Consider the following 14,647-nt stretch of genomic DNA (forward strand, 5'->3'; position numbering starts at 1 on the left):
GCCAACCATCTGAAGAGCTTCCGCTATTGGGCGGTATAGAAATGTAATAAATAATCAAATCAAATCAAATAAATAGAGGCATCAAACGAACCGAAGCACACTTTTTAAATCAGGGCTAAAGCAATGTTCCGGTCGAGTATTGCACAGGACTACAGCAATCTATTTCAGCAACCCAAAGAACACCCTCTAAAAACGGGGGCGGTAATAAATCCAATCAATGAGCGCCTAGCGTCTCCAGCCAAACACAATTCAATTTTGTTAAGGTTGAAGCTGAGAAATTTTAAGCTAAAAGTCCAGATCATGGCTAACCTGTGAACCCTCTCCGTTACCAGAAATCTCCTCGAACCCAAAAACGGCTCCAGCTTCCGTCAAAAATGCTCAGAAGCTTTAATTAGAATTTCGCTTGAGATGAAATTTCAGCTGCGACTTTAACATGGAGAGAGGCTTTTCTTTCCCAGTGTTAACTCATGTTGGATAACATTATAAAATCTGTACACATCACAGGCCTCACTCTTCATGCTGTTGGGGAACATGGGTGGGACAGTGCTGTTGCGCCATGCCCTGCTTGTGGATCCCTCGTCTACAGCTGGTTGGCCACTGTAAGAACAGAGTACTGGACTTGATGGACCCTTTGTCTGATCCAACAGCGCTCTTATGTTCTTATGCCCTAAATTAGGGATGTGCTCCGCTTCTAATCGGACCGGCGAATTAGAAGCGGAGCGGGGGGCTTCGCCTGCCCTTAAGGCGGAGGCGAAGAGGATTGGGGGGCCGGCGGAGCGTGGCGAAGAGGATCGAGGTGAAGGCGGATCCTTCGCCTCGATCCGGAGCTCTGCTGGAAAGGTAAGTGGGGTTTACCGGGCCCTGCCGCTGTCGCTGTCGCCCATGCGGCGACAGCGGCAGGGCCCGGTAAACCCCCGCTCCTCTCCCTTACCTGCCTCTGTCCGCGGTCCGTTGGCTTCTTCAATTGAGCCCATGGTTCAACCAGGAAGTCTGGGCCACACTTGCGGCCCAGACTTCCTGGTTGAACCGCGGGCTCAATTGAAGAAGCCGACGGACTGCAGACGGAGGCAGGTAAGGCCCCCCTCCCCCTTGGTCCCTTACCGGGCTCTGCCGCCGTCGCCACATGGGCGGCGACGGCGGCAGGGCCCGGTAACCCCCCCGCCCTCCTCTCCCGGCCTTACCTGGCGCCACTCCCCTCCATTGTGGAGCTCCGATTCGGAGCCGGAGCTCCGCAGCGAAGAGGAGCGGAGTATGGGCGGAGCGGCGCGGAGCGAGCCGATCTGAAATTTTCTGATCGGCCCGCAGGGCGGAGCGGGGGGTCCGTGCACACCCCTACCCTAAATATTCTCTAATGTTAGGGTGACCATATGGAAAGGAGGACAGGGCTCCTGTATCTTTAACAGTTGCATAGAAAAGGGAATTTCAGCAGGTGCCATTTGTATATATGGAGAACCTGGTGAAATTCCCTCTTCATCACAATAGTTAAAGCTGCAGGAGCCCTGCCCTCTTTTAAATCTGGTCACAGTATAGCTGCAGTATAGCTCCTGCAGCTTTAACTGTTGTGATGAAGAAGGAATTTCACCAGGTTCTCCATATATACAAATAACATCTGCTGAAATTCCCTTTTCTATGCAACTGTTAAAGATATAGGAGCCCTGTCCTCCTTTCCATATGGTCACCCTATCTAATGTTGACATTCACTGAAAAAGTAAGCTGTTCAACAAAGCCAGACAGACTACCCAAAAATATATGCCTGCCTCCAGAAATATTTGCATTTTTAGGTGTTGCTCATGCCCCTTATTGCTGCTCCATGGCGCCATTCTTTTCTTCTTCTTTCTCCTTTTGTCCACACACACTGCTCAGCTTTCTTTTCGTACAACTCGCTGCGTAATCCAGTCGGCTGTGGCAACCAACAGAATTTTGCTTGTGCCTCCATGATGCATGTGGTCAAGACATACCAGGACACAAAATCACATGGGTCCCCACAACCAATGGGTTTCAATCAGGTGTGAAGAACTTCTGGCCCAGGGCTCAAATTTGACCCACCCTGGAGTCCAAATCTGGCCCTCCAAGGTTCCTCAGATGGTCAGGCCAACTTCCTCTGGCACCATCTCTTTTCCTGAGATGGTGGGCCTGCCTCCTTGAATTTGGCCTCACCCGCCACCAGAAGGTGGTCCCATGAGCTTCTATGAAATGGATTTCGGCCCTCAACATGGCCAAAGGATAGGAACATAAAGGAAGAAGAAGAAAAATCGCACTGAGTGATACAAACTAGTTTGCGACAAGTGCAGAAAATGGCTGGTGCTTTCATTTGGTTTTGGTTTACACCTGTGGGAAAAGAACTCAAAGTGAAGCCATTTCAACTCACTCCTGCCTCGTTCAGCTCCGTGTTCCCTCTTTCCCAGTGGAAGCCCTCCTGAAAATATTGCTACTTGAGCCACATTGTTTAATTGTACCGGGAGCTCATTAGCACTGGAAGGGTCTTTAATTCAAAAGCCTGGATTTATATGGGGGGAATTTCCTTCGTGCCCACTCCTTCTGCTCCTCTCTTAATTTCTTTGTTGAAGCCAAATCACTCTCACGGGGTAGTTGAATCACTGCGGCATCCATTTGTAAATATTAAACCGCCATTTCTGAGGATTCTTAAAATGAGCTAAATCAATCAATCCGGAATATAGAACCATTTGTAAGGTTTTGTGTATGTTTAAGGTTGTGTGCGCATACGTATAGTAGCAGAGGTAGTTTCCCTATGATACTGGGGGGGGGGGGGGGATAGGGGAATGACCTTCTGTTAAGTATCACAATCGTATTATGATGAGAATAGTGCTGGAATGACACTCTCTTTACCATTTGAAGAAAGTTGCACAAATCTGGGGAAACGTACTCAGTTTGGGGGAACTTGTGCAAATCTCCCATTTGATTGCTGCTTGATTTGGGCATGTTTCCCATCCAGACAGAGGTTGCAGCAATAGTGAAAGGGAATCTGGGCCCAAGACAAGTGATGAGACAATGTAAAGAAAATCCTGGCTATCTCAGATATCGTATGTCCGCCCATCCCTAAGGGAAACATCATATCATTTAAAGATCTTAAGGCAGAGTACACAATATTGGGAAAGATCAGTTGCCCCAATTCAGGTCCCTCCTGAGGTTTAAGAATCATAGAATAGTAGAGTTGGAAGGGGCCTATAAGGCCATCGAGTCCAACCCCCATCTCAATGCAGGAATCCACCTAAAAGCATCCCTGACAGATAGTTGTCCAGCTGCCTCTTGAAGGCCTCTAGTGTGGGAGAGCCCACAACCTCCCTAGGTAACTGGTTCCATTGTCGTACCACTCTAACAGTCAGGCTGCTTTTCCTGATGTCCAGCTGGAATCTGGCTTCCTGTAACTTGAGCCCGTTATTCCGTGTCTTGCACTCTGGGAGGATCGAGAAGAGATCCTGGCCCTCCTCTGTGTGACAACCTTTTAAGTATTTGAAGAGTGCTATCATGTCTCCCCTCAACCTTCTCTTCTCCAGGCTGAACATGCCCAGTTCTTTCAGTCTCTCCTCATAGGGCTTTGTTTCCAGACTACAACTCCCATCATCCCTGACTCTTACTCATGCTCACTGGGACTGAGATGGCGGTTGTAGGGAAAAACAACTGGAGTGGCTCAGTTTAAGGAAGGCTGAGCTAGATTGGCTGATGGACAATGGGGCAGGTGAGAAGAGAAAAATCTCAGAATCTTCTCTGAGAAGCGTTTTCTGAGAAATTCCCACTGAGCTCCAGCCTGGTCCCCATGACAGGTGTGTGGGATGATAATATAGAGACACAAGACTGAAGATGTAGGTAGCTACACGGTGGCTAATTATGCTGTGTTTCTCAACAGGTGACAGAACTGACATGTTCACAGAATTATCCATTTCACCCATCTTGCATTCAGCACCGCCCACCACTGGAGAATGCAGACCCCAAGCACTCCAAAACGTTGTTTTACGAATAATGTTAATATCATGTTTCATTCTTCTTTTTACTTTTGGTTCATTTAATCCTTTGCTGTTGTTCACTCCTCCAGAATTTGTCTAGATGTGCAGCAGTATAGAAATGTTATAAATAAATAAATTGGGAGAAAATACAAGGAAAACGATTGAAGAAAACCACATTTTATATTATCCTTAAAAAGCAACCAGGGTGTGTGTAGGTTGTGGTTCCATGAGAACCCTAGGTATACCAAATTTGGTCTGGAAGGGAATGGTCCCACAGCCCTGCTTTACAGATTGATGTCCTCAGGACCGCAATAGATCCGTTGCTGTGAACAGCAGGTTCAGATGTAAGCTTGACTGACAGTTGCTGTTCATGAAAGTGTGTGAGTCATGGTTGTAGGAATCTCCAAAGCCAGTATGGTGTTGGAATAAGGACTCCTGCCATTGAGGTACTCTGTGTAACTCCTTGTGCCTCTCCGGGATTAAATAAGGTATGCCAGTGAAGAGAAATGCAAGAACATTGGCTTCATTTGCATAGATCACGTCACTGCGTTCAAGCTTTTTTGTAATGTAGAGTATAAATTTCCAAGGACAATATATCTTAGAATCATAGAACAGTAGAGTTCGAAGGGGCCTATAAGGCCGTCAAGTCCAACCCCCTGCTCAGTGCAGAAATCCATGTTAAAGCATCCTTCACAGCTGCACCTTGAATGCCTCTAGTGTGGGAGAGCCCACCACCTCCCTAGGTAACTGGTTCCATTGTCGTACCGCTCTAACAGTCAGGACGTTTTCCCTGATGTCCAGCTGGAATCTGGCTTCCTGTAACTTCAGCCCGTTATTCCGTGTCCTGCACTCTGGGAGGATCGAGAAGAGATCCTGGCCCTCCTCTGTGTGACAACCTTTTAAGTATTTGAAGAGTGTTATCATGTCTCCCCTCAATCTTCTCTTCTCCAGGCTAAACATGCCACGCACAATTCTGGGGACCCAACGCAGATCTGCCCTAGGGGCAGATAGTTCCCGACCCTTAGCATAGAATCAGCTTCCTCCTAACACAACGGGCCGTACCTGTCTGCTTTCCACCAGCTGTTGGCTCAACTTCTTTTTTATTTTCTGTTTTTATCAGCCAGTTGGGGATTTAAGTACATCACAGTGACATCTCCCACTATTAGGTAAAAGTGTGATGGATGACTGAAGCAGCACCTGCAAACAAGCCTTCTCGCGAGTTGTCAACGCCAATCACACTTGCCATCTGTCTTCTGTTTATCTGGCGCGGGCCTGACAGCCCTCTCTCATATTGTTTCATTTTCTTATCACTGAAGAACCCTTAATGTGTTCTCTATAGATGCCCAAAAAGGTATTGGAATGCCAAAGTAGATGAGGCGGAGGAAGGGAGAGGTAATGCAGCAAACCTACGAATTCCAAAATTGGAACTCATTTTTTTAAGCCATCGCCTACACATCTTCTTATCCCAAAAAAAGCAGTCTTCGGGGGGGGGGGGAATGAAAGAGAGAGAGAGAGAGAGAGATTTGCCAAGCTCCAGTTTTCTACCTTAATGAAAACTTGATAGCAAAGATTTGGTTCATCCCATATTCATAGAATCATAGAATAGCAGAGTTGGAAGGGGCCTACAAGGCCATTGAGTCCAACCCCCTGCTCAATGCAGGAATCCACCCGAAAGCATCCCTGACAGAGAGTTGTCCAGCTGCCTCTTGAAGGCCTCTAGTGTGGGAGAGCCCACAACCTCCCTAGGTAACTGGTTCCATTGTCGTACTGCTCTAACAGTCAGGAAGTTTTTCCTGATGTCCAGCTGGAATCTGGTTTCCTGTAACTTCAGCCCGTTATTCCGTGTCCTGCACTCTGGGAGGATCGAAAAGAGATCCTGGCCCTCCTCTGTGTGACAACCTTTTAAGTATTTGAAGAGTGCTATCATGTCTCCCCTCAATCTTCTCTTCTCTAGGTTAAACATGCCCAGCTCTTTCAGTCTCTCTTCATAGGGCTTTGTTTCCAGACCCCTGATCATCCTGGTTGCCCTCCTCTGAACACGCTCCAGCTTGTCTGCGTCCTTCTTGAATTGTGGAGCCCAGAACTGGATGCAATACTCAAATGAGGCCTAACCAGGGCTGAATAGAGAGGAACCAGTACCTCACATGATCTGGAAGCTATACTTCTATTAATGCAGCCCAAAATAGCATTGGCCTTTCTTGCAGCCATATCGCACTGTTGGCTCATATTCAGCTTGCGATCTACAACAATTCCAAGATCCTTCCACCCAGCTCTCTGCCGTTTTCCTAATACCAAGCATGTCCACTTCATAGAAAAAGGAACAATCATTCTGGACCAAGAGGAAGGCTCATTTAGGCGCTTCAACCATCACAACAAAGAGGACCAAGATACACCTTATTTTACAGCTATTGGTGGAGCTGCACTGAATGAACCCCTTCCCACAGTCTTTGTCCCGACCTCGTTTTGAACACAAATGGACAGGATTCCCACCATCTCCCCTTCTTCCTTGCTTCAAAAGAAGAAGGAAGGCACTACCCCGTGGCTGTTGAAAATGACTGTGGAGGTGACCTTGGAGGTCCTGTGCCAATAAAACGTCAAGAGGGGTTTTAAGGAAAACCAAGCCTTCAATAAGACATTGTGAAAATAAGCTGAGAGGTTCCATACATTCTGAAGTATGTCGCCCCGAAGGCTACTGATCTCAAAAGGAGGAGCTGTAAGTTAAATAAAGACATTTATAAAGCCTTGGACCGTAGGCTTGTTGACCAAATCTAGACCATTCTGGCCTCCCAGGGTTTCCCCCTAGACAGCTCCACCCCTTTCCATGGCCTGCCCCATCCCACAACTGCTGATCATTTGGTGATTTCTCCGATTTTCACATGTTTTTCCCCATTCTACAAGGTGGAAAAGCCTCTCCTAAGAGTTACTAACAGTGTAAGCTAAAACATGCCAGCATTTGGGGTACTGTTGATATTTTAGCTCCACCTTCTTTGCCCCATCTAGCATTGCAATGTGCCGTCCAAGAACATCTCCAAAATTGGTTTTAGCTCAGCGGCAGAAAACAATTTGACACCCCTGATATAAAACATACCATGGTTGGAGATTGCACAGCAAAGATGCCGAAAACACAGAATCCCCCCTTCCACACCTTCAGAACCCCTTTCGTTTCCAACCCAAGCTCCCTTCTTCTTTCTTCAAGCATTCCGCCCACCAACCAACAGCCAGAGTTCAGCCTGTCCAGCCGAAGAACATTCAGTCTTCATCTATCACCTGTTCTTTCCCATTATTCAGAATGCAAGGTAGTCATGCTAATTTATTAAGTTAAACAGGGACAGCAATTAAATATCGGGTGAAAGAGTGATCTGTCAAAAAATGCCTTGGCTACTTTCCTGCAATTTCCAGATTCCCCCTCTAACATCTCTACTGATCACCTGCCAAGAGCCTAGCAATTATTTCATCGCATGACATTCCTTTACAGTACGTCTGGGATCTCAGCACTGGAAAAGTAATTGGAAACCAAGAGAGAGAGAGAGAGAAAGAGAAAGAGAGAGAGAGAGAAAGAGAAAGAGAGAGAAAGCCTCAAACAGTAATTGGGGCCACAGTCCACACTGCAGGCTCTTCAGAGACTTTTCAGGACCACAGAGATTGGAGGAGGTACACATTGAAGAGACTCCTGCAGGCCTGCAAGCTCTTCAGTCACCCAGTGTGAGCAGAAGCCATACCCAGATGACCTCAAATAGAAGGTTTTGTGGCCTTCAAGGGAGTTTATTACTTTTCTCTCCTCCCTTTCACATCGATACGTGCGAGAAATGACAAACACAAGCATGTGTGTGGGTAAGGTGTGTGTGTATATGAACTAGTGGATTCAGAGGATGTATTTTCAAGGCTGGGCTGATGGTACTGTGGTGCAAGGAGGCATAAATAGAACTTCATAGGCATGGTGGTAGTCCTGTTTGTCCCTACACTGTCACAGACTGGGAATACTCCTCCGTAGGGATAGAAGAAACAGCCTGTTTCCAACCCTTGACACTTCTGAATATATCCATCCTGTTTCCATGCTAATCTGCCATTTTTCTTTTTATTTCAAAAGAAACCCTTTCAGAATGTGTATCTCCAGGTGTAATTCCTCTCAAAACATGCCACTTCAAATGTCTGCGGAAATGTTTGTGAACCAAGAATTGAGTTGCGACATTCAGAAAAGATGAAATGCAGTGAATAACTACATTCTAATTCCATACAACCAACTCCAGACTTCCATCTGCTCGCACCAATCAGTGCTGACTGTCCACATTCCCTCCTCAGTCAGCTGTGTTTTGGGTTGGCCTCACTCCAGGGAGGACCCCTCGGGAAACCCTGATGCATCCCCAGACCCAAGGACTCAACCCTCCGATCAACTTCAGTCTCCAAGAATAACTGTCAACCACATAGGACCTTAACGCTAATAGGAAGGAGCATGGGACAGTACCAAGGTTGCAGTCAGTACAAAGAGGGAGGTGGAGTTCCTTAGGGTCTGAGCTGAGCGGTCAACTTAAGCCTTAAGTTGCTGATAGTCCCTTACTAGAACAACAGCTCCTTCTATGAGGATCTGCCCCAGCCTAGCAGCTCCTGCACAGCGCTGTCCAAGGTACTTATCACTGCCAACTGAACATGACCCTTGCCTTGCCAATCATAGCTTCTGTCTCCCAGAGCCTACACGACTGCTCCTTCCGGGGTCAAATCCTACACTGGATGCCCTGTTTGGACCACTATCCTGGCTGCAGACATTAGCTGAGCTTGCTATTACTACATATGATAAAAACGACTTCACAAAGAACCGTGCCCTTAAAATATAATAGATCCATCCATCCATAAATCAAAACCAGTTGCTGGGGAACATGGGCATGAGGGTGCTGTTGCACCATGTCCTGATTGTTCATCCCTGGCCGATGGCTGGTCGGCCACTGTGTGAACAGAGTGCTGGACTAGATGGACCCTCGGTCTGATCCAGCAGGGCTCTTGTTATGTTCTTAAAACCAAAAAGGAGCAAGTGGGCAAATTTCCAGTCGGCACAACAAACTTTTCTATTATTGGAATCAACTACCAAATCTGTAATGAGTTGTTAGAAAAACAAAGGCCTTGGTGGACCAGGAAAAGAAAAGGAAAGTCTGTATTTGAGAGATGGGGGGCAGGAGAAGGAAATTACATAGCTCAGCATTCTTAGGGAATGGTAGTGGGGAAAGAGAAAAGATTCATATTGAAGAGTGGGAGCTAATAGCTCCTGTTTCACTGGAAAACAGTGGTGTTTGGAGGCGGAAAAGGGCACCTGGGGGGCTGTATGGAATGCCTGTCATAGTTCTGCTAACTGTTCCCAACACTGAAGCCTGAAATTTGCTTTGTCTAACATGATGGAGACTCTCGGAGAAGGAAGGGCTGCCTTCTCCACCTTTCAAGAGGTCTTTTCAGCTGCTGTCACCGAGGCGCTACACACACACACACACACAGGGATGGCACAGCAAACTGGGGAAATTTGCTCCAATTCAGATTCGACCACACATGTATATTCACAGAATTCCTCATATTCGGAATGAAAAGAAGCTGAGATATAAAAATAAAAATGGATTATGGGAGAAACCAAAACAGGCAGGTTTAACCATCCAGGCCCAGGGGTTCCAAATGCATAGCTCTTAAATGTGGGTTGGAATCTCTGGGCGTTCAGCCATCTTTTTGGTAGCGAATTAAGGTTGCCACCTTTTTCTTTTCTTTTCTGACAGGCTCCTCATCTTTTAACAGCTAAATAGCAAGGGGGTGCATTGTGGTCCTCTCCGTGCTGGAATGAAAAGGCTCAAACCACATCTGGCTCTGTTGCACGCTCGCCAACCTCCAGCTGCCAATGCCCGCCCCTGCTCACAGCACCGTGCAAGCTGCTTCACGGCTCAGCAAACCCCCAATGAGGCTGCAAGCCTGTCCACCCCAGTACGTAGCCTCCATTGTTGGGCACAACGGAGGCTCCAGAAATTGCATTTCTTGCATAAATGGCAGCCGGAAAGGCCCCATTTATGCAAGATTAAAGGCGTGAATGCTCCCTTCACACCTTTAATCTTGCATAAATGGGGGCTTTACGGCTGCCATTTTAGCAACATGGGAAATATGCCATTTTCAGAGCCTCCGTTGTGCCTGACAATGGAGGCTCTGGATCAGGGCAGGTGGCTGCTGGGTATATAAGTGCAATAAATAAATTATTTATTTATTTATTTATTGCACTTATATACTGCTCCCATAGCCAAGGCTCTCTGGGCGGTTTACAGAAATTCTAAAATTAAGATTAAAACGAGTATACAAAATTTAAAATGATAAAACACAAAACATACACACATAAAGCATTAAAAACCGTGAAAAAACTAAAACATGTGGGTAATTAAGATGTGCCGCCATATGCCTGGGCAAAGAGGAAAGTCTTAACCTGGCGCCGGAAAGATAGCAGCGTTGGCGCCAGTCGAACCTCGTCAGGGAGATCATTGGCCACCACCAAAAAGGCCCTGTCCCTCATTGCCACACTCCGAGCCTCTCTCGGAGTAGGCACCCGGAGGAGGACCTTAGATGTTGAACGTAGTGACCAGGTATATTCACGTCGGGAGAGGCATTCCGTCAGGTATTGTGGTCCCAAGGCTTTGTAGGCTAGGGACCACAAGGCTTTATAGGTCAAAACCAGCACCTTGAATTGGGCTCAGAAACATACAGGCAGCCAGTGCAAGCGGACCAGAGCAGGTGTTATATGGTCGAACCTTCTGGTTCCCGAAATCAATCTGGCCGTTGCATTTTGCCTGGGGTACCCATCAGGCCGTGGGGCACTTGAAGAGCAGGCTCACGGATGTGCCAAAGCCAGCCAGCTGTGTCCAGGGTCTGCACGTGGGAGACCCAGTTGGGCGCCTGTGACATCCCTACTGTGAATAGCTCTGCCTTCTGAATTTGGCTGGAGCAGATGTGCGAGAGTTGTGTCTCGGTTCATCTCCTCATAGGAGTTCACCCAAATTCACAAAGTTCTTCATATCTGGGAGAAGCAGAGCTTGAGATTTTGGAAAACATGAATGCGAGAGAAAACAAAAGGGGCACCTTCGCTCACCCCGACAGACAACTCACTCAACCCCTCAGCAGAAAGGCCGTTCAGGCCTTAGTAGCCTCCAGCTTCCTTCTCTGGTTGAGGACGACGAGTGGAAGGAAGAGCTGAATGACGTGAATGACAGAAGTAGAGGCAGACTCCGACACAAATCTGTTGTACGTGGGTAGAACGTCTGATCCAGCAAGAAAAAGGAGGTGCCTTGCACGCTCAGAGGTGGTAGAGGATGGTTTTTGCCAAAGACTCAAGCTGCCAAAGTCATGCTGGAGAACCACGGGGGACCAGGCACTTAAGGGAGTGCTCAGCCCATACTCATGAGGAAGCACCTCTCCCTTTCTCACCTGGCCCATACTCATGAGGAAGCTCTTCTCCCTTTCTCACCTGGCCCTTACTCATGGGGAAGCATGTTGGATGATATAGCCCTTTGAAACAATACCAAAGGGATCTTTTTATTTTCTTAAAAATAAAGAAGTAAAGAGAGAAAATTCATCGAGAGCCTACTTCTTCTCCACACACTGGCACAGCAAGCTCTTTCTCCAGCCATGTAGAAAATAAAAAGTAAGGCTGAACTCTTTCATCCTACTTTTCTTCTTCTTCTTCTTCTTCCGGTAAAGGCAATCAACTCTGTACCAAGGAAACAAGCAATACACCACAAAATGTGCTCACCCCACTCTTCCTGTCACCAGATTGCAGACGTCTGTCAAGAGGCAGCAGGCCTCCGCGACCATGCCGACAATTCAAGGCCAAGGGCTGCTGGCAAAAAGGCTTTCAACCATTGCTTTTGCTCCAGTGGGCCGGAAATCCGGACATGAACAGATGGAATGCATCGGCTGCTGAGGTCAGGAGGTGAACAGCAACATCCAGGCAAAGCAATCGCACGCTCAACTGTGCTCTTGATGGGACGCTCACCTCGGACAGCAAGACAGGCAGGGGAAAGGCCCACCTACTCCAGAAACGCGTTGCAAGGAGAGTTTGTCGCCTTTCGTCTGGGTCTCAAATATCACCCTAGTTACTCTCTCGCAGAGAACTCAGATGGACCCAGCATTAACTGTGCCGACTTCAGCTCAGTAGGGATCAAACCAAAGGAACATCTAAGCTCTGGGAGGCTAATCCTAGATCCCTCATCTAGCCTTTGGAGGCTTGGGCTCATCCGGTGGGCCCTGTCCCCTCTGATCCCTAAGTCCTGCCCCATTCCCAAGCCCTGCCCCCTGGCCTGGAGGCTACCGAGGGACTTGGGGGGGGGCAGGGAAAGGAATCCCCTTGCTATTTCTGATCTGTGATAGACGATAACCAGGGGATTCTTATTTCTGCTACTCTCCCTCCCAATGGTAGGGGTATTGGAGGAATCCATCTGGGGGGCAGGGGTGGGGTAGAGTTCACCAAGCTTTCCTCAGCTCAGCCTGCCCCCAGACTTCAGCTTGTTTCTCAAGAAACATTTATATGGAGAGGTTTCAGAAAGGAGGGAAAGGGTGGTGGTAGGACATTCTTTCCCTTTCCCGCTCTCCAGAAACCTCACCTGTCTTGAGAGCCAGCGTGGCGTAGCGGCTAAAGTGTTGGACTGGGAGTCGGGAGATCCGGGTTCTAGTCCCTACTCAGCCATGGAAAGCCACTGGGTGACTTTGGGCCAGTCACAGACTCTCAGACCAACCTACCTCTCAGGGTTGTTGTTGTTGTTTTTGTTTTTGTGAGGATAACATGGAGAGGAGGATTATGTAGGCCGCCTTGGGTTCCTTGGAGGAAAAAGGCGGGATATAAACGCAATAAATAAATAAATAAATAAATAATATACCAACCTGGCACCTTGACCTACAAAGTCTGTGCTCTGCCCCTGAGCTATGCCCCTCCCCCTAAAAGCCATTATATGACATTGCATGACACCTATCCCATACAGTTCAAAACACAGTGCTACTGCATGTCAAGTCAAGAATGATATTCCATTGCATGCCTCTAATTGAAATACTCTTCTATGTCTAGGAAACGCTGTAGGCACAAAGCACTGAACTAAAATCGAAACATTGAAATTTAGGCCATTTCTACACCTGCCTTTTCCCCCTAGATCATTCCTGTGCATCCAAATGACACACAGGGGATCCCGGGAGCAGGCAGACATGATCCCTCCATTTTCCTGGGATAACCCTTAGTTGCAGAAAGGGCCTAAGTCTCCTTGGTTTCATCAGATACAAATTCTGCTCGAATATCCAAGCAGCAACAATGGAGCACCGAAAGACTGAATATTCACAGAGAAGATACACATCTGAGTTGTACACAGAAGCCCTTGCCTTACCTCAATGTGAACTGGTCCACAGTTGAGTTTTTAGCGATAGAGACAATGAAGGTCAGGACGTCTCCTTGCTTGACGGTCTTTGGTATATACTGGATAGCAATGTTACTATCCAACCGCATTTCACTTAAGGAAGGAGTGCCTCGCGTCTGGTAAAGGAAAACACTCCCAATCCTCTGCAAGGGTGGCCCTGATTCATCAATATCGTTCCGTCCAGGTCTGATCCCATTGTTTTTCCTTACGTCCTCCTTGGCACAACCCCCTTTCTCATCGCCATGTTGGATAGCATAGTAAAGTTCCACTGGACTCCCTTCTGACTGATTCTGTTGTTTCTTGCGGCCCGCAACCACTGTTGGTGGGTTAAACCAGCTGGGAAGAAGTCCCAACTCAGCCACGCATAATCCCAGATCTCCCTTCAGCCTACAGCTACCTCGGACTTCCCTCGTCTCTCGAAAAGCAAACACCCTTAAGCAAGGTAGACTTTCAGTCACACTGTAATCATCCCAGTCTCTCCCGACAATATAAAAGAGAACCTGGACTTTGGGCCTACTTGGGTAGATTTTGGTGTTCATGATGTAGGCCTTCAGCTTCCAGTTAAAAGAGAACTTGGCGGCAGTGGATCCAAATGGATTTGAAGGGGACAGCAGGTCCTGGGGGACCACTTGTTCAACCGAGAAAGGTCCATAGGTTCCGTTTAGAATGGGTGGCCTCTTCGATTTGTAGACTAAGAAGGACTCTACTCGGGATTGCAGACTCGAGTTCCTCATGATGTCCTGGTTGGCTTCTTTAAGAAAGAAAGAAACGTCTGCGTTGCGGATGTGGTAACTCACCGGCAGGTACGTCGGAAGCAAGGAGAATTTCTGGATGCTCTCCAAAATCCCCCGGCTCTCTGAGACTGGGAAAAGGAAAGGAGAGTTTAGCTAACATCTCAATTTTGGGGTGGGTGGGGTGAAACATAAGAAGAGCCCTGGTGGTGTAGACCAAAGTTCCCTCTAGCCTATCATCCCCATTACCCACAATGTCCAATCCCTTCCCACCAGCATCACCGGGACAAAGATGGGCAGAAACGTTGGAGGATTTGACTTCTTCTCTGGTTTGGGTGAAAATACATAGTGGAGAAAGGCGTGCAATATCGTCTTGTTCAACTTATATCAGAGGTGAACGTTGCCTGTCAATGAGATTCCAATCCCCAAACCAGAATGTATGAAATTTGGCAACATCGCTATGCACCTGGTGTGATTGGCTGATTCCATCATTCCCAGGGGATTAGAATGATCTGAGCTCTTAGGTGGCATGCCCAAAACAGTGGCTCAC

The 14,647-nt window shown here is 47.6% G+C and overlaps 1 protein-coding gene across 1 annotated transcript in view; it reads right to left on the bottom strand.

Moving 5' to 3' along the window:
* The window catches only part of LOC134410801 (transmembrane protein 132D-like), a 54,855-nt gene extending 40,755 nt beyond the window's left edge, over positions 1-14,100 (bottom strand). The window contains exon 1 of the mRNA XM_063144327.1: positions 13,337-14,100. Within this exon, the coding sequence (XP_063000397.1) occupies positions 13,337-14,100 (764 nt within the window). The remainder of the gene's footprint in view (positions 1-13,336) is intronic.
* Between the last annotated feature and the right edge of the window lie 547 nt (positions 14,101-14,647).

This window comes from Elgaria multicarinata, chromosome 18, assembly GCF_023053635.1.
Source record: "Elgaria multicarinata webbii isolate HBS135686 ecotype San Diego chromosome 18, rElgMul1.1.pri, whole genome shotgun sequence".
Lineage (NCBI taxonomy): Eukaryota > Metazoa > Chordata > Lepidosauria > Squamata > Anguidae > Elgaria > Elgaria multicarinata.